The sequence below is a fragment of the Macrotis lagotis genome, chromosome 2 (genome assembly GCF_037893015.1).
Source record: "Macrotis lagotis isolate mMagLag1 chromosome 2, bilby.v1.9.chrom.fasta, whole genome shotgun sequence".
NCBI classification, from domain to species: domain Eukaryota; kingdom Metazoa; phylum Chordata; class Mammalia; order Peramelemorphia; family Peramelidae; genus Macrotis; species Macrotis lagotis.
The window spans coordinates 249,578,507-249,599,046 of NC_133659.1; the positions used below are offsets into that span (position 1 = coordinate 249,578,507).

The following is a 20,540-nucleotide window of genomic DNA, read 5'->3' on the forward strand; positions in this document are numbered from 1 at the left end:
CTTTTGTTTTGTTTTTTTTTTAGTTTTTACAGGGCAGTAGGGGTTAAGTGACTTGCTCAAGGTCACACAGCTAGGCAATTATGTATCTGAGATTGGATTTGGACTCAGGTCCTCCTGACTCCAGAGCTGGTGCTCTATCTACCTAGCTGCCCCTTATTAAGCTCTTAAGATATGCCAGGCATGGGTCTCATAGAAAGCCAGAGTTCATGTGGTGATCAAGTGAGATAATGAAGCAAAAGAATACACTTGATAAATAAAATTTGTTTTTAAAAAGGAGCAGTGTGTGCATGTAGAAAGAGATTGGCCTTCATTTGTACCAGAAAAGTTAATTAGACATTAAATATAAATTTTTTTTTAGGTTTTTGCAAGGCAATGTGGTTAAGTGGCTTGCCCAAAGCCACACAGCTAGGTAATTATTAAGTGTCTGAGGTCGGATTTGAACTCAGGTACTCTTGACTCCAGGGCCAGTGCTCTATCTACTGCTGCACCTAGCAGCCCCAAATATAGATTTTTTAAAAAGAGGAGAGGGTTAGTGGATCAAAAAAGCATTTATTAAGGGCTACTTAACCAGGCACAATGCTGGGCATATAAGTATAGGAAATTCAAAGTCAAAAACACCATCCCTGCAATGAATTAACATTCTAATGTGGACAAGTAATTGTTTTCACCAGTAAATATGAGTCTGAATTAGCACCACACCCCTTTTCAATTTGATCTCTTCTGTCATTTTACTTTGCTTAATATTTCCCGAATTAAACCTCTTCTGACCCAATTTATTTGTGGACAAGGAAAATGACTGTTTCCTGATATATAGGTTTCAACATAGTTGATTTTATGTTTGATTCTTCAAGGTTCCATATCAGGGACACAGTTACTCTCAGGGAGAGGTCTTTCCTGTTGGGGGGTTTTTGTAGCCTCCCTCCCACATCCCCTTTCATTTTGTATTTATACAGATGAGTCTGTCTCTTCATAGAGTCATCTGAGTTGGTCAGTAAATATTTGTTGAGCACCTGGTATGAGTATGAGATTATGCCAAACAAAGTAATGAAAGATATTAAATATAATTCTGAAGTTATAGACAGTTAAACAATCCTTTATCAGAAATGATAAATACACAAATAAGAGGTATAGAAAATATACTAAATATATTTTATACAATTTAAAAAATATATTTCAAAAAGTTTGTTTTCAGCTCTTAATTAAATCTTCCTAGTTCTATTTACTAGGGAAGAATGAGGGTAGGAAGAGACTTGGTTAGATAAGTAGTGAGAGTCATAGAATCATAGAACTAGAACTGAAAGGAAAGTCATCTACTCAGACATCTTCATTTTACAGTTGAGGATTCTTAGGCACATGGAAATTAAGTGACTTGCCCAAGGTTATACAGGTGATAAACTATCAGAGTTGGGAACTGAATGTCCATTCTCTCCACCTCTACCTGTGGTAGAAAGGACAAAATTAAAGTGACGTGTAAGACATCAGTTGCAAAGAAAGGACTGTTCCCACAAGAATTTACGTTGAAGTTCAGAAGAGACTTTTAAGTACTTTATGCTGTTCCTTAGCCTTCTTCTAGATTGGTGGTTGCTGATTAAAAGTTTTTTTTAAAAGGTGCTACTAGAAAATATTTACTATTCCTTATTTATATTGGCTACTATATGACTACTTTATATTTTTTTTCCTGATCCAGCCCATCTCCAATACAATCCACTTCTGTTACTATTCTAGCTTCTTACCATGCAGAGCCCCAGGCATCTGTCCAAAGAAGGCCTTGGTGTTACTCACATAATATCTCTTACTCTTTTTAGAAATTCCTTTCCATATTTAATGAAACTAGTTTCTTGAAGGTCAAATTTCTGTATGATTTTCATAAATTTTGAGAAACATTTTCATTTCAGCCCTCACAATATATGGGAGGGTTTCACTCTGTTTTCAGAGCCAGGATACTACACTTAGGCCAATTTAGCCAGTCTGATTTGACTTCTGAGGGAGGGAGGGAGGGAGGAGGAGGAGGACGAGGAGGAGGAGGAGGAGGAGGAGGAGGAGGAGGAGGAGGAGGAGGAGGAGGAGGAGGAGGAGGAGGAGGAGGAGGAAGAGGAGGAGATACCATTTCCCAGAGGCTTTTTCTTTCCTGTTTACTAGTCTTTAGGTTTATGTCTGAAGTATTAGGTAAATCTAGGAAGAAGCATCTCACCTCTGGGAATGTGTGTTTGTATAAACACTGAATACATGACAGTAGATAGGTTCTCTCCCTCTTACTTTCCCCCTTGGTCCCTCCCTGACTAGGAGTTCGGGCAGGCAGCCTAACCTGAATTTAAGTAAATTATTCACTGAGCTCACAGCTAAGGTCAGGAGGGCAGGGCTGGGGGCTGGGGGGGGGGGGGTGTCCTGCCAGCCCTGGAGCCACCACACCCTGGGTGGATTTCTTTCCTTAGAAAATTTGTTTCCAATTCAAGACTACTCCAAATAGCCATGCCTGAAATATGTCATCAGAAGACTAAATGCAAGCCACCACACTGACACCTTCTCTCTTAAAGTTGTTTGTTTTATTGTAAACTGAAAAATGGTCATTAGAAGCCTTTGGTCACAAAACCCACACCAAGGACAAGATTCTACCCCAACCCTTTGAACCTTAAAGAAATTGGTTTCAAAAGACTTAATAAACAGTGAACAAAGTATGTCAGTTTTGTGCATTCCTTTTAAGTCCCAGGGAATTCCTATATTTATGACTTGGTTTTCATTCCTTCTTTTGATTATTTTTTAATAATAGTTTCTGTATATTTTTCATATTTAAACATGTGTTTTACATACATATAGATATACATACCTACATATTCTTTAGAAGGGGAATACGTGTGTGTATTTATATATACATGTATATATTTCTATAGAATGCAGGGATCAGGAGAAAGAAAGAAGAATCATTCTGGTTCTATTTTTTTATATCTATTTCTCATGTGCATATCTATACAATTTCCTTTTTTTTGTGTGTTAGTCATTTCAACCATGTCCAAATCTTTGTGAACCCATTTGGGGTTTTCTTGGCATAGATACAAGAGTGGTTTACCATTTTGTTCTCCAGCTCATTTTACTGCAGAGACAAGCAGGTTTAAGTGACTTGCCCAGGGTCACACAGCTAAGTGTCTGAATACAGACTTGAATTCAGGAATAGGAGTCTTTCTGACTCCAGGCCCCAGCACTCTGTTGAGGCAAGCTAGCAACATCATGTTCCAAGATAGCAGGATATATCAGATGAAAAGCTGGTCTCTAAGGAAGATCTATCTTTGGGTCTCTTGTGACAAATGCTGTCCATGTATCCCTGGGCAAGAAAATTTCTTGAGATCCAAAGGAAAGAACACTGCTTTTGGCATCAAAGGTCCTGAATTCAAATCCTGGTTCTGATACTCATGACCTTGGACACTTTCATCCTCAATTTCCCTGTTTGTAAAATGGGGGTAAGGTGGAGTGGGGAGTTTGAACTAGATGACTTCTTTTCTATTTATTTTATTTTTGGATTTTACGATTTTCCCCCTAATCTTGCTTCTCTCCCCCTACCTCCCACAGAAGGCAGTCTGAAAATCTTTACACTGTTTCCATGCTATACACTGGTCCAAATTGAATGTGTTGAGAGAGAAATCATATCCTTAAAGGAAAAAATAAAGTATAAGAGATAGCAAAATTAACATAAGATAACATTTTTTTTTAAAAATTAGAGGTAATAGTCTTTGATCTTTGTTCACACTCTTTCTCTGGATACAGATGATATTCTCCATTGCAAATACCCCCAAATTGCTCCTGATAGTTGCAGTGATGAAATGAGCGAGTCCATTAAGATTGATCTTCAGACCCATGTTGCTGTTATGGTGTACAATGTTCTTCTGGTTCTGCTCATGAACTAGATGACTTCTAACAATTAAATAAACTCTAGTAACCCCCTGTTATTTCCATGATCAAATGTAAAATTCTCTTTGCTTATAAAGTTCATCATCTGAACCTTCCTACTTTTCTAGTTATATTCTACAAATATTTATGGAGCACCTTTGAATAAACCACTGTGATAGACCTGAGATGATGTTGAAGAAAAGACAGGGACTTTGCTGAACACCTTAAAGCAGAACCCTATGCAGAGAGATTGTGTAATGCAAAATTTTGAGGCTTTTGGAGTAGAAAGAAGGACTTTACCACTTCACTTTTCTGAGTCTTATTTTGTTAACCCATCAGATGGGGTAAATATCTGCCCAACAAAATAAAACCACTCCTTGGTTCTATGTTTCATACTCAGAAATACTCTGAAAATAAAGTGACCCCCAGGATCCCCCAGTATCATCAATATGCATTATGTCAACTGCTTCAGCCTTCTGAGTCTATAATGGATTCACCAGCCATGTAGAATGCAAATGCACTTTGAATTTTTTCCCCACCAATGCTAAATTAGTGCCTGGTAAAAGGGTGGAGTCAAAGGCCCAAGTTATTTTTACTAAGTTTAGAAATAGCACAAGCAGTAATTAGGACAGTGCTCTCCACACCTCCAATCTGATAGTACCTGAAATGTATATTGGATTAGAAAAAGGAAAGAAATAGGCAGCTTGTTCCAAATGGAAAGTTTTTCCTGCCTCATTTGAAAAATAGGAACTTGTTTATTAGGTTTGGACTTGAGATTTATAAATATTTCTTGTTCTAGTTTTCTGTGAAGTTTGACTTTCTTTTTAATGAGAGTGCTTTGTGTAGATGTTGACTTGTGTAGATGTTGACTCTTCATCCAGGAAGATGTTTTGGATTTGGTAGGGAAGGAGTTTGGCCATTTTTAATCACTTGTCAAATTTTTCTGTACCTCCATGATGTGTTAGTCTTAAAATGAAAGGAATTTTTTTGCTATTTAATTACATGGAGTCAAGAGATTAAACTATCTTGTATTTCACCCTTTTAGAATGTTTTCTGGTTTTTAGTTTTTCACTCTGAAGCTTGTTATTTAAAATTTTTCTTTGCAGTGTCCAGTAACAACCCACTTATCTGACTTTACCATTAATTTGTCATGTGATCTTACACAAGTGATTTTACTCTTTTGTGCCTTAATTTCTCCTTATAAAAAGTGGAGGTGGTATTTATATGGAGAAGTTGCTGTTTACCATAACTGCATATCTTATTGAGAGGCTCAAACTGTTTTAAAAAAGAACCAAATAGTTACTCCTAAACTTCTAGGTATTCTCATAGACTCAGAGACACAGAGTTTTAGAGATGGAAGTATGATTATTCACATAATTAATTCTGATTTTTTCATAACCTAGCACAAACCCCTCTTAAACCAAGATTCACAGAGGGAAGTTTACTTCTGTAAGCAACTAAGTAATGGTACAGCTAAAAGGGGAAGAAAATATTTTCTTTCATTCACTGGCCAGGATATTCTTCCACATCCCTATCTAAGACTTCAAGACTTCTCTATTTGAAAAGACTCAACTAACCTCATTCATGAATACAACACTTTCTCAGAATATTGTTTGAGGAATTTCTTGTCATCTAAATCTGCTTAAAATATTTTTTGCAACTTTTTATCATCTCATAATGACCATATCTATTTCAAAAACCATGTCAGAACACATTAATAAAGTTTTACTTGATTCTATGTATTTAAAAATCCATGTGCTTTTAGTCACCCTGACAGAATCATTAAAAACAACAATTCTCAAAGTGTGATCTTTGGATCCCCCATGCTTTTCATAATGATCTATATATATTTTTGCCTATTAACTTTCTTTCTATATATCTGAATGAGGCCAGATTTTCTCCATAAACTTTACTGTCAAAACAACATAACACAACAGATTGAATGCAAAAGCAGATATGAGAATCCAGTTGTCTCCTTTTAAAATAGGTATTAAAAGGAGTTGCAAAAATATGTAAAACAATTCTCACTATATTTTTTTAGAAAATACTTTTCATAAAGATGTTATTCTAAAATGTAACAAATTTATAATTACTTTTAAATAATACATGGATATTAAAAATTTTGTTCATTTAAATTTCTAATATGGAAATTAAATTAATTTCTATATGAATAAAGATAACCCACATAAACAAAAACTTTTCAATAATTTTTTCACTAACTTATTTTTATGTCTTAAATGCTAATTATTTGAAAATCAATGAGCTAGGCAGTTGGGAAATAAAAAAATTTGTTTAGATTATAAGCTGCCCAAAGGTGTTTATTGTTTCATTTATTTGTAATGGTAGGCAGTTAAGAAATGTTGACTGGGGACAGCTTAGGTGGCTCAGTGGATAGAGCATCATCCCTGGAGTCAGGAGGACCTGAGTTCAAATTTGATCTTAGACACTTAATAAGTACCTGACTGGGTGACCTTGGGCAAGTCACTTAACCCCATTGCCTTACCAAAAAAACCGAAAAGAAATGTTAATTAATAAGGTACAATTCTTTACCTCAGAAACTTGTATCTTAGTAAGTGGGTGAGATACAACAGGGAGAATAGTATGTTATAAAGGTTAAAAAAACAGTGCTACCTGAGGTTGTGGAGGGAGGTAATTACCAACCCTGAGAATCAGAAAAGTCCTCACCAGATGTGCTTTATAGGAATTCAGCAAAGGAAGGGCATTCTAAGTAGAGGGAATGGCATAGGTAAAAACAAGGAGATTTGAGAATGATATATACCAGGGCCAAAAAGCTTTTCAGTTTAGCTGGAGTACAGATTACATAATAATGCTTTGAGGAGCCTAGGGATCAGGAGAACCATGAATAATGAAAATAAGGATTTGAGAGTCATTTTTATAGAGGTGACATTTCAAACTGGGGCGGGGAGAGATTATGGGATTTCCAAGGAAGAGAAGTTGAGAAAAGAGAAGAGAATAAAGGACAGAGCTCTGACAACCACTACCTTGAAAGGACTGTGAAGCCGTTCTGTGGTCATTAAAGAGGGAAGGCGAGAATCAGGGGTGTGTTATATTTCTAACTTCAGGGAAAGAAAAAAGATTCACTCTGTTGATCAACAGAATCAACAGCCACAGAGGGCTGAAAGAGAATAAGGACTGAGAAAGAAAGTAATTTCAGTTCAATGGTTGGAGTGTCACCTCAAATTGCAAGGTTCAAGGGGATAGCAAGAAAATGGAGGTATGAAATGTATGGACAACTTATTTTAGTCTTTTATTAATACATTTTCGGCTTTTATATCACTGACAGTTCCAAGTAATTATCACCAGCCTCATAGATCTCTGCCTAAAAGGAAAGAAGTTAAGAAAAACCATCTCTACTAATTTATATTACTTATATCACTATCTGTAGTTAGTCTGCCAAGAAATGATAGGGAAGTGCATTCCACCTTCAGTTCTCTAAAACTCTGATAAGTCAATGCTCTTAAACTATTTTCTAACTGTAGATGACTTTTCTAGGAATTTATCATTAAAAAAGAAGAGGGGGAAAAACAGCAGCTGGCTAAGTTAGAATGTTTAGCAAAGACAGTATTAGAATTGTGGAGAAGGGTGCAGGCAATTGGGAAAGAACCATTGGTGAGAGACAGATTGAAAATGCATAAAAGAGAGAGGAGATGATGCCTTGAACAAAAGTGCAAGAGGAAATGGGAGAGGAAAGGATCAAAAGCAGGTAGCATGAAACAGTGAACAGAGAGCATTGGGCTTAAAGTTTGAGGAATAGAAGAAAGGAAATAGGAAGCTCTCAAAAGCTGAACTCATTCTTTTAAGTAAAGTAGAAAGTTTAGTTCCCTGTTGGATTTAGGGATAAGGCGACCATTAGGAACAAGAAGTGAGAAAGAAGTTTGACTTTGGGGGGAAGACTTCCTCCCCCTAAAAGATGGCATTTTGAAAAAGAAAGGAATATCACCAATCACATGAAAAATGCTTTAAATCACTAATAATTGAAAGAAATATAGATTAAAACAATTCATATCATAGTCCTCCAGTTTGCAAGGATAACCTGAGACAGAAATAGTCAATGCTTAAGGGACTTTTGGAAGACAGGTACACTAATGCACTGTTTTTGATGTGAATTGGTCCAACTGTTCTGAAAATCCATTTATAGTTAGATGAGAAAAAGCACTACACTGTCACCTCAAGGAGACCAAAGAAAAAGGGCAAAGGTCCAGGTGTTTGTAGCAGCAGTTTTTGTGTAGCAGAAAACTGGAAGCAAAATGGATACCCATTCAGTTGGAGAATGATTTAATAAGTTGTTTTACATGCAAGCAATGGAATAGTATTACAGCATAGGAAATGGTGATATGAAGGATTCAGGAGAAAATTTAGATGGCTTGAAGTAATATAGTGAAGAAGGCAAAACTAATAGAAATACTTGACTGAAATAACACAAATGCAAATATCAGAAGATAGCTGAATGCAAATGAAATGCAATGATCAATTCTGATTCCATGAAATTGATAATGAACCATGCTCCCTTCCCTTTGATAAAAATGTGGCAAATTCTAGGCTTGGAATTTTGTATACACTGTCAGATGCTTTTGCTTTTTTTTTTTTTTTTTTTGCCTGTCTGGGCTGCTTTCCTTTGTTATAAGGGAAGATTCAATGGGCAGAATTTTAGGTATATATATATATATATATATATATATATATATGTATATATACATATATATATATATAATATACACATATATCCAGAAGTAATCATAAAAAATGGGGAAAGTCCCACATGTTCCAGAATATTCATAACAACTCTTTTCTGTAGTGGCAAAGAATTAGAAATTGAAGGCATGCCATCAATTGAGGAATGGCTAAAGAAGTTATAGTACCTAAATACTGTGGAATATTATTATTCTATAAGAAACCATAAATTTTCAGACTCTAGAGAAGCTTGGAATGACTTGTGGGATCTTATACTGAGTGAAGGGAGTAGAACCAAGAGAACAATGTACACATTAACCAATAACATTGTGAGATGAACAACCTTGATGGAAACAGCTCCTCTCAGCTGTTCAGAGAGCTGACACAATCATTTTAGACTGGCTATGTACAATGTTATCCCTATCCAGAGGAAGAAAAATAAAACCAAATTAAAAAAACAGCCCTTCAGAATCTGATTAATCCTCTATATAAAATTATCTCTTATGTATCTCTTTCACTTAATCCTAATTTCAAACTGAAAATGATTAATTTGTAAACATGTTTATCAAAAATATCTATGTACAATGCTAAACTGACAGCTCCTGAGGGAAGGACAGAGTGGCAAGGGAGGGTGGAAAGAAGTTTTGTAACTATGTGCATATGGATGAAAAAAAAATACATTTAAAAAAAGATTCAATGGTCAGAATTGCAGTAAGTTTGAGAAGTAACAGGAATATAAAAAAATTACTATAAATTTTTTTAAAGGAAAAGTTATTCCTTAATAGGTCAAAAGCTGTGATAATATGGTTCTCACTGTTCATGACCACATGAAAGAAAATTCCGAGTCAACTAATAATAAGGGAAGTGCAAATCAACACAATTCTGAAATTTCTCCTCACACCCAACAGAAAGGAAAAGATGACAAAAGATAGAAACAGTTAAAGTTGCAGTGCCAGTGGAACGCATGTTGTAATAATGAATTAATATAACCATTCTGTAAAACAATTTGGAATTAATACAAATAATAAGACTCTTCTGTTCAAACTCTTTGACTCACAGATCCCACAACTAGGTAAATACCTTGAAAAAGTTAATGACAAAAAATTCTCAGTAATTTTTAAGAGTATGAATGGGTCCTAAAACTAAAATGTTTGAGAACTGATGCCCTTAAATGGGGTAAGCAAGCTAAGGTGCCCAGTCTAGGAAGTGTGAAAAATCCTAACCACCTGTTTTTAGACTGCCAGAGAGCTCTGTATGTTTTATACTTTTTTTTTTTTTTTTTTTTTTTTTTTTTAGTTTTTGCAAGGCAAATGGGGTTAAGTGGCTTGCCCAAGGCCACACAGCTAGGTAATTATTAAGTGTCTGAGACCGGATTTGAACCCAGGTACTCCTGACTCCAAGGCCGGTGCTTTATCCACTACGCCACCTAGCCGCCCTGTTTTATACATTTAAAATAAAGTTTTACTGCATTTTAAAATATAAAAACCCAGGTGGTTGGCAGGCTTTAGACCCTGGACTAGGGCATAGATTGCAGACTCTTGTCCTAAAGTATTAAAAATACGTAATTGTTCTATATGTTTATCAGAATGGATCATACCCACAGTGTGGAATTACAACCGAATTGAGAGGCTGTTTATAGCATAGTAGATAGAGTCAAGAAGACCTGGGTTCAAATTTTGTTGAAGACCTGGACCCTGCGTGATCCTGGGCAAGTCACTTAACTTTTTCTAGCTCAGTTTCTTTAATATATATATATATATATATATATATATATATATATATATATATATATACACACATGTATATAATTGCATCTATCTACATTTACCTACAAGACTAGGGTGAGGCTTAAATAAGATAATGTATATAAAGCACTTCCCTCACATTATAGTAAAATCAATATCAGCTATTTCTAGTAAAGTAGTGGTAATAATAGTATTTATCCAATTTCCTCCTGAATCTGAGCATAATACTTTTAAAAATGGTATGAGATCTTTAATAAATAGCTATTGAGTAAAGATGTGTATAAATTATATCAAAACTTTTCTCTTAGCATAGGGGACTGAAAACTGAATTCATAATTTGCCAAGTAGGAGTTGATACTTTTCTGATGTCCTCTCATCATTGGTTTTGTTTCAGATCCAGGTTGTATCCTCCCTCTCCACTTGAGAAATGATGAGTGATGCCAGTGATATGCTGGCCGCTGCTTTGGAGCAGATGGATGGTATCATAGCAGGTAAGATCAGTTTCTAGTTTCTAAAATCCAGATTTAGTACTTATGTGTTCCTGTGAAGGAGGAAATATTGGTTTGATCATTTTCACCACCAACACATAATATCTAATCTTGGACAAATAACCTCCTCTTGCTAAATCTTATCTATGCAAAAAGTGTATAGGAAAATATTAATTTCCTTCTTGCTCCTAAATCCTATGATTGATTGACCATTGCAATGTAATGTCCAATTGTGGGTACCACATTTTAAGAAGGATTTTGACAAATAGAAAGAGGTGCTTGGAGGAGAGTGATCAAAATGGTGACATCCCTGAGAGAGACAGTGAAAGGAAATGGGAATGTTTGGTGTGTAGAAAAGATGTAGAGGAAGAAGGGATATGATAAGTACTTTTAAACACTTGAAAGACTTTCATATCGAAGAAAGATTAGATTTAGATTTTATGGTTCTAGAGCAATGATTGATTCTCAGGCCTTTTGGTTTAAGACCCTTTCACCTTTTTATTTTTTTTTCCAATGAAATGGCAAGATGTCCAAGGTCACACAGATAGGTAATTATCAAGTTTTTCTGAGGTCAGATTGGAACTCGGTACTTCTAACTACAAATCCGGTGCTCTATCTGTGTGCCACCTAGCTGCCCCGCTCTTTCACATTCTTTAAAATTATTTAGTATCTTTCTTGCACTATGAGCTTTTAATTATCTGTGCTATATAGGTTTTTTCTCTTTAGAGAACAAAATTAAAATGTCTTAGTATTATTATAATAATAGTTTTGACCTCAGGGATTTCCCAGGCTTTCAAAATCATACTTTAAGAACCAGTTTTACAGAATAGTTCTAGAATCAGTGGATGAAAATTAGGAGTAGATAGATTTCAGATCAAATATAATAGTGGTAATCACTCAAATTTCTCTAATTTTTTGAGATTTTGCAATATTGCATATTCCTGCAATATCTCATAGTCCTGTAAAGCAGGAAGTATTAACATTATTATTCTTTTGGGGTGGTTATGTGGCACAGTAGATAGAACACTGGCCCTGGAGTCAGGAGTACCTGAGTTCAAATCTGGACTGAGACACTTAATAATTACCTAGCTGTATGGCCTTGGGCAAGCCACTTAACCCCATTGCCTTGGAAAAAAAGAATTATTATTCTTTTACAGATGAAAAAAATTTAGATTCCAAGAAGGTTCAGTCTCTGGTCCTGGGTTATAGAGGTAGTTATTATTGGAACTGGAATCCAAACTCAGTTCTTCTAACTCTAAAACCAGTATTCTCTCCATTACATCATTTTCCCCCAAAGTTTAGTTGGACTTTTTTTATGGAATCTCTTCTATAATCATAGTATCTCTCTTTGAGGCTGTTTTTGCCTCAGATGTTATTTAGTGATGTGTTCCAGTACTGTACATATTCCCCCCCAAGAATGCCAAAGGACCTTGTTTCATAAAATTTCGTCTTTCTGATATATCTGAGTCAGAAAATGTGTATATTTTACAGCATCTCCAATCTAGGCCAGTCCTTCGTTTTATTCTCTACTAGTCACATTATACACCAAAAATTGTATCTCAGGGTAAATCTTTTTTGGCAGTGAGATTTTAGCTCAGCAGGTGCTCTAGGTAAACCATATCCAAACCATCCCACCCCCACCCTGCTCCAATCTACTAGTTTACTTTTCCTCTCAAAAAAGAAAACCATTGCTTCTTCCTTTTTTTTTTGTTTTTTTATTTTAGAAAGATTTTATTTATTTTGAATTTTACAATTTTTCCCCTAATCTTGCTTCCCTCGCCCTATCCCCCACAGAAGGCAGCTTGTTAGTCTTTACATTGTTTCCATGGTATGCATTGATCTAAGTTGAATGTGATAAGAGGGAAATCATATCCTTAAGGAAGAAAAATAAAGTATGAGATAAAGCAGAATTACATAATAAGATAATATTTTTAAAAAATTTAACGTAATAGTCTTTGGTCTTTGTTCAAACTCCATAATTCTTTCTCAGGATACAGATGACATTCTCTATCACAGATACCCCAGAATTGTGCCTCTGATGGAATGAGCAAGTCCATTCAGGTTGATCATCACCCCCATGGTGCCGTAGAGTGTACAATGTTCTTCTGGTTCTGTTTATCTCTTTCAGCATCAGTTCATACAAGTCCTTCAAGTCTTCCCTGAATTCCCATCCCTCCTGGTTTCTGATAGAACAATAGTGTTCCAGGGGCGGCTAGGTGGCATAGTGGATAGAACCCTGGCCCTGGAGTTAGGAGTACCTGAGTTCAAATCTGGCCTCAGACACTTAATAATTACTTAGCTGTGTGGCCTTGGGCAAGCCTTGCAAAAATCCTTAAAAACAAAAAAAAACAACAAAAAAAGAAAAATAGTGTTCCATCACATACGTATACCACAGCTTATTAAGGCATTTCCCCAATTGATGGACATTCATTCAATTTCCAATTCTTTGTCACCACAAATATTTTTGTACAGGTGATATTTTTACCCTTTTTTCATAATCTCTTCAGGGTATAGACCCAGTAGTGGTATTGCTGGATCAAAGGATATGCATATTTTTGTTGCCTTTTGGGCATAATTCCAAATTGCCCTCCAGAAAGGTTGGATGAGTTCAAAGCTCCACCAACAATGTATTAGTGTTCCAGATTTCACACATTCCTTCCAATATTGATCATTGTCCTTTCTGGTCATGTTGGCCAGTCCGAAAGGTGTGAGGTGGTACCTCAGAGAGGTTTTAATTTGCATTTCTCTAATAATTAGTGATTTAGAGCAATTTTTCATATGATTGTAGACATCTTTGATTTCCTCATCTGCAAATTTCCTTTGTATATCCTTTAGCCATTTGTCAATTGGGGAATGGCTTGTTTTTTTTTTAAAGAATTTGACTTAGTTCTCTATTTTAGAAATGAGTCCTTTATCAGAAATACTAGTTGTAAAAATTGTTTCCCAATTTACAACATTTCTTTTTATCTTAGTTACAGTGGTTTTGTCTGCAAAAGCTTTTTAATTTAAAGTAATCAAAATTGTCTAGTTTATTTTTAGTGGTGTTCTCCATCTCTACCTTGGGTCATAAACTGCTTCCCTTTCCATTGATCTGATAGGTAAACCATTCCTTGATCTCCTAGCTTGCTTATAATATTGTTTTTTATGTCTAGATCCTGTGTCCATTTTGATCTTGTCTTGTTATAGGGTGTGAGGTGTTGGTCTAAGTCAAGTTTCTGCCATACTAACTTCCAATTTTCCCCAACAGTTTTTTTGGGGGTTTTTTTTAGGGTTTTTTTTTTTTGCAAAGCAAACAGGGTTAAGTGGCTTGCCCAAGGTCACACAGCTAGGTAATTATTAGGTGTCTGAGACTGGATTTGAACCCAGGTACTCCTGACTGAACGCAGGGCCAGTGCATTCCCAACAGTTTTTAATCAAAGAAAGAGTTCTTATCCCAGAAGCTGGACATTTCGGTTTTATCAAACAGCAGATTACTATAATTATTTCCTGCTGTCTCTTTTGCACCTAGTCTATTCCACTGATCCACCACTCTATTTCTTAGCCAATTCCAGACAGTTTTGACAACTGATGTTTTAAATATAATTTTAGATCTAGTAGGGCTAATCCACCTTCTTTTGTACTTTTTTTATTAAATCCTTGGATATTCTTGACTTTTTATTTCTCCATATGAATTTACTTAACATCTTTTCCTAACTCATTAAAGTACTTTTTTGGAATTTTGATTGGTAGGATACGAAACAGGTAGTTTAATTTTGTTAGAATTGTCATTTTTATTATATTTGCTCGGCCTATCCTGAACAATTGATACTTGCCCAGATATTTAAATCTGATTTTATTTGTGTGAGAAATGTTTTGTAATTGTTTTCAAAAAGATTCAAAGTCTCCCTTGGCAGGTAGAGACTCCCAGGTATTTTATAGTGTCTGAAGTTACTTTGAATGGGATTTCTCTTTCTAACTCTTTCTGCTGATCTTGCTGTCATATATAGAAATGTTGAGGATTTATGAGAGTTTATTTTCTATCCTGCAACCTTGCTAAAGTTGCTAATTATTTCTAGTAGTTTTTTAGATGTTTTGGGGGGTTTCTCTAGGTATACCATCATGTCATCTGCAAAAAGTAAAAGTTTTGTCTCTTTCTTCCCTATTCTAATTCCTTCTATTTCTTTTTCTTCTCTTATTGCTGAAGTTAACATTTCTAATACAATATTAAATAGTACTGGTGATAATGGGCATCCTTGATTCACCCCTGATCTTATTGGGAATGCCTCTAGCCTATCCCCATTGCATATAATGCTTGTTGATGGTTTCAAATACATACTGTTTATTATTCTAAGGAACAAACCATTTATTCCTAGACTCTAGTGTTTTTGGTAGGAATGCATGCTGTATTTTGTCAAAAGCTTTTTCAGCATCTATTGATATCATCACATGATTTCTGATAGATTTGTTATTGATATAATTAATTATACTGATAGTTTTCCTAACATTGAACCAACCCTGCATTCCTGGGATACATCCTACTTGGTCATAAGGTATTATCCTAGTGATAACTTGTTGTAGTCATTTTGCTAAGATTTTATTTAAGATTTATGCATTTGTATTCATCAGGGAGATATGTCAATAATTTTCTTTCTTTGTTTTAACTCTTCCTGGTTTAAGTATCAGCACCATATTGGTGTCATAGAAAGAGTTAGGTAGAGTTCCATCTTCCCCTATTTTCCCAAAGAGTTTATATGAAATTGGAAGAAATGTTTTATAGAATTCACTTGGGAATCCATCTGACCCTGGGGATTTTTTCTTGGGGAGTTCAATAATGGCTTGTTGAATTTCTTTTTCTGAGATAAGGTAATTTAGATATTTAATTTCCTCTTCATTTAACCTGGGCAACTTATATTTTTGTAAATATTCATCGATTTCATTTAGATTAACAAATTTATTGGCATAGAGTTGGGCAAAATAATTCCAAATTATTACTTTACTTACCTTCTCATTGTGGTGAGTTCATCTTTTTCATTTATGATACTATCAGTTTGGTTTTTTCTTTTTTTTTAATCAAATTGAACAGAGGTTTATCAATTTTACTGGTTTTTTTTCATAAAACTAGCTCTTTGTTTTATTAGAAATAGTTTTCTTGCTTTCAATTTTATTAATTTCTCTAATTTTTAGAATTTCTAATTTGGTTTTTAATTGGGGGGTTTAATTTGTTCTTTTTTTTAGTTGCACATTTAGTTCATTGATTACTTCTTTCTCTAATTTATTCATTCATATAAGCATTTAAAGTTTGAACAGTGAAAGCCCCTGGGGCTGATCTTAGGCTATTCTGGCTCTCATCCCACCCCCACAGGGCTATCTGTTCTCTGTGCTGGGCACACCCACAATCCCTGAAGGCAGACCTTCAGGTAGATGTTTTTCTCCTAGCTTCTCTTTCTGGGTTTTGTTGATCGGATTTCCATTAAGAGGTTTGTTTCATGTTTTATATGAGGAAAGATCCGGAGACCTTACACAGGACCTGGCTTCTCTCCGCCATCTTGACTGGAAGTCCATTGCTTCTTCTTTATACTTACGTTGGTTCTTTGTAAGTTCTGTTTTCCTATTTAGTAGATATTCGTTGATCATCTCTTTATTGATTGATCTGATCTAGTTTTTGACCATGAATTGACATTTAGCTCACAATCCTAAATTCTATTAGATCTGTTCTTTATCCTTTTTTCTTTTTTTTCTTTTTTAAATTTAGAGGGTCTACACTAGGCAACATTTTCCAGTCTCCAAACTTATGAACAAGATAATTCTATTTTCCCATAATCTTTCAAATATGATGACAGAGTATACTTTCATAACTGACAAAATTTTTTTAAGACCCTAAGGATGGAGTTTATTTGGGTCAGGTGATTTGAATTCATCAAGGCCTTTTATTCTTATTTATCATAAATAGCTCAATGTCAGTAATAAATTAACTAGGTAGAATTTTATAGGAAGGTAGACTTTTTATATGGTGAAAGGTTTCCCAACTATGTTTATTGGGGCTATCCTGGAAGGGGGGGGGAACACTCTCCTGACAGATAATTTCTGTATCAGTGAAAATATTCAGGTTAAGACTGTATAACTATGGATTAGCTAGGTGGTGTAGTAGATAGAGCACTGGCTCTGAAGTCAGGAATACCTGGGTTCAAATCCAGCCTCAGACACTTAATAATTACCTAGCTGTGTGGCCTTGGGCAAGTCACTTAACCCCACTGCCTTGCAAAAATCCTTAAAAAAAAGTTTGTATAACTTTGGGTCTATGGTATGAGGATTTGTGTATCAGACTGAAGTTGAACTAAATGAACTCTGAGGTCTCTTGTAAATATGACATTTATAATATAATTATCTTGTCAGAAATTTATTATTTGATAAGCTTCCTGTATAAGGGAGTTTGGCACCATGGTGGTATTTATAGGATATAATTGCTTTAGCCCATGAGTTTCTCAGCAACTCTGATAAAATAGTTGCCTAGCAAGGCCATAAATACAGCTTTTCTTTTGGCTTATTTATAAGAGCTGGATTTACGTAAACTTCATTGCATTCATTTCACTTTTCTAGGTTCTAAGGCCCTGGAATATTCCAATGGGATTTTTGATTGTCAGTCTCCAACCTCTCCATTCATGGGAAGCTTGCGAGCCTTGCATCTGGTGGAAGATCTTCGTGGTTTGTTAGAGATGATGGAAACAGATGAAAAGGAAGGACTGAGATGTCAAGTCCCCGACTCAACAGCAGAAACTTTGATTGAGTGGCTTCAGAGTCAAATGGTAGAGTACTTTGCATTTTAATTTGGAATCTTTTATAATGTTAGTAATAGAAAAAGTTGCCTAAGTTTGTTTTGAAATTTTCATAGAGAATTTTGTTTAGCAAACTTCTATGTGTTGCGTTCCCACCACTTAGCATATTTTCTCTCTCTTACCTATAATAATAATTTTTCAATGTAATAGTTATATTTCATTAATACCACCAAGCCATTAGATCTCATATATCAAATGCCAATGACAGGACTAGTAGTGTTTGAGTAGCTTTTTTCTTTGCTATGATTTATACATCTTGAAGAATAATTCTTTGAGGGCAGGAGATTCTGTATTATTATTATTAGTTTTTCTCTATAAATATTGTTCATTAAATTATTTGATGATGTGTTTGCTAGGTCCATGAGCAGTTACTCTAAAGCATAAAGAGTTCATGTCTTTTAATCAATATCTTATATTTTATTGTAAATGTTATTTTGTGATGCATGCAAAGTATTACAATTATGAGTTGAATATTACTTTACTTGCAATTGAACTATTTTCCAACATTTTATGGAGCAGACCAGCAAAAAAGTCTTAATTCCCTGTAAAATTCATTACTTTTCACTCCATTGCCCATGGCAGCTTAAAAGATAGGTCTGAGAAGTTGGAAGAAAAGAGGGGCCCCCAATTGGGAGAGAGGATTTATGGAGAAGAAAGAGACAGGAATCCATATAATATTTCAGAAAGTAAGAAAGCTAAAAGCCAGTGTAAGAAGATTCATCATCAGGAAACACTGGCTTAGAAATGTTTCATCTACTGATGGTTTAGGGTTCAAAAGTTATTTTTAAGCACCAGGTGAACCTGCTAAGGTCAAATATTTAAGTTGCAAAGAACCCAAGAGAAACATAAATCAAAATAAAAAAAAGATGTGTGATTTACCTTTTTCAACTTGATAAAGCTTTCTAAAAGAATTGATTTTTTAATATCCATAAGATGAAAATATATAGCCTTTCTGGTGCCTCTGAATCAGGAAGAGGCATGAGGGATCTGACTTAGGACCACATTTACACATCAGCAAAGGACAGGAACTCCATGTGGCAACATTACATGAGTCACTTTTGTTTCTCTTCCCTCCCAACTCAAATAATTTGAACAAGGCTGTGGGCTTTAGGCAGGACTAACTCTCCTTGATAATATTTATATGAAATGTTAATAAAACTATACTGACTTGGGAGTTTCCTTTTGATCCTCAAGGTTCAAAAACCAGACTTTTAATTTCCATAGTAATAGTATATATTGTTGTTAGATTATATTTATTCTGTGTTGTAATGATTTAAATGATTTAAATGCCAGGAAACATTGAATTCAAACTTAATAGATTATGAATTATGCTATTATATAACATCTATCTAATAATCTTTATACTTTACTGAGCATTCAAGTCTTTGAATAGGTTGTTCAATGTACTCATGAGTTTTTTTCAGTTACTGAAAGCATCATCAATCAACTATCAAACTCCTTATCATAACAAAAATTATTTCTCTATAGTCTTTGAAATTTTTTTTTGTTTCTCTTTCTAATAAAGGATTTCTCTCACTCTCTTCATTATCTATCTTTTTCTGTTTGCTTTAGACTCTTGTTAGAGACTCTTATATAATCATGTTCTCTCTCTCTCTCCTCTATATTCTTCATATAATCAAAGCTTCAGAGGTGTCCCATTCTAAGCTTTCCCCTTTGGGTACTTTCTGCCACTGCCATGGATTTTCCTTTTTCATTGTCTCAAAACAATGCCAGTTATTGTGTCAGAAAGGACACCAACCCATCGTAGGCCCCTTTCCCCTTCTATTTCTTCTTTTGTCGAACTTTTTTCTACATTTTGTTGGAAATCTCTTTTTGTTTACACCCTCCCACTCTAGGTGCCAGTTTCCAACAGGGATTAATCTTCTTCCTCCCAGGACAAGTAGACTTTTCAAGCACCAAATCCCACAGTTTTCTTCACTATTAGGAACATTCAAAAGTGAAACCTCTTCTTCAAAAAGTAAGGTCTGTTTTCTTCCTCCTCCTCCTCTGTTCAATATTTTGCCTTTTTTTTTTTTAAATTTAAGGCAATGAGATTAAGGTCACATAGCTGGGTAATTATTAAGTGTCTGAGGTCATATTTGAACTCACATCCTCCTGACTCCAGGGCTGGTGCTCTATCCATTGCATCATCTAGCTGCCCCCAATATTTTGCCTTTCATCTTCCACCATTACTCTTTAGGCTCTTCTGTTTCTTAGACCACAGAGGTGACCTTCCCCTCATGGCTAGTCCTTGATTTGATCTAGTGTATAAGAACACTCCTCTCTCCCCTGCTGCTCCCCTCCCCTTCCCTTTCACATACTCTCTAATATTGTAATGTTATCCCACAGAAGAAGCATTTTCCTGTAGATAGGGCATCATAATCCATTATCCATAATACTCCCGTGTGCCTCTTCACTGTTATCTCTCCCAGATTTCAGCTTTCACCTATCTCCTTATATACATTTAGAAACAAGTTTCTTTTGTCACTTTGTTGCTGTTTCTTGCTGCTGAGTTTATTCATCCCTGCCTTTCCTGTCTCCCTGAATTATCCCTTGATTCTTGAAAGTTTATGTACTTGTAATGACATAATAGAATTGGGTTCTTGTTTTGTTTTAAAAGGCACTATTATTTTCCGGAAACATGCTTTAAATGGTGTTAAATTAAGAATTTTAATTATTTTCCCTTCATAAGGTCACAAAAGTCTCTTTTGTCCTATCATTGTGTATTCAGTAATCTAATCCCTCTGAGTCATTGATAGATTAGTTCATGAATGGTTCACACAGGCAGTGTAGACACTATATGGACTCTATATTAAAACTATTAGTCTTGTCTTTGCTATGTATTGTTCTGAGGACCAACAATGTTCCTTTCTCTGGTCAATATGTAATATTCTCTTTTTTTTTAAAAAACTTGTCTTATCTGA

At 35.0% G+C, this 20,540-nt stretch overlaps 1 protein-coding gene across 6 annotated transcripts in view; it reads left to right on the plus strand.

The window, feature by feature from the left end:
• The window catches only part of PPFIBP1 (PPFIA binding protein 1), a 199,314-nt gene that overhangs the window by 99,852 nt on the left and 78,922 nt on the right, over window positions 1–20,540 (plus strand). For all 6 annotated transcript variants that reach the window (XM_074225693.1, XM_074225688.1, XM_074225691.1 and 3 more), the window contains 2 exons: window positions 10,711–10,807; window positions 17,381–17,586. In XM_074225693.1, the coding sequence (XP_074081794.1) occupies window positions 10,744–10,807; window positions 17,381–17,586 (270 nt within the window). In that variant the 5' untranslated portion in view covers window positions 10,711–10,743. The remainder of the gene's footprint in view (window positions 1–10,710; window positions 10,808–17,380; window positions 17,587–20,540) is intronic.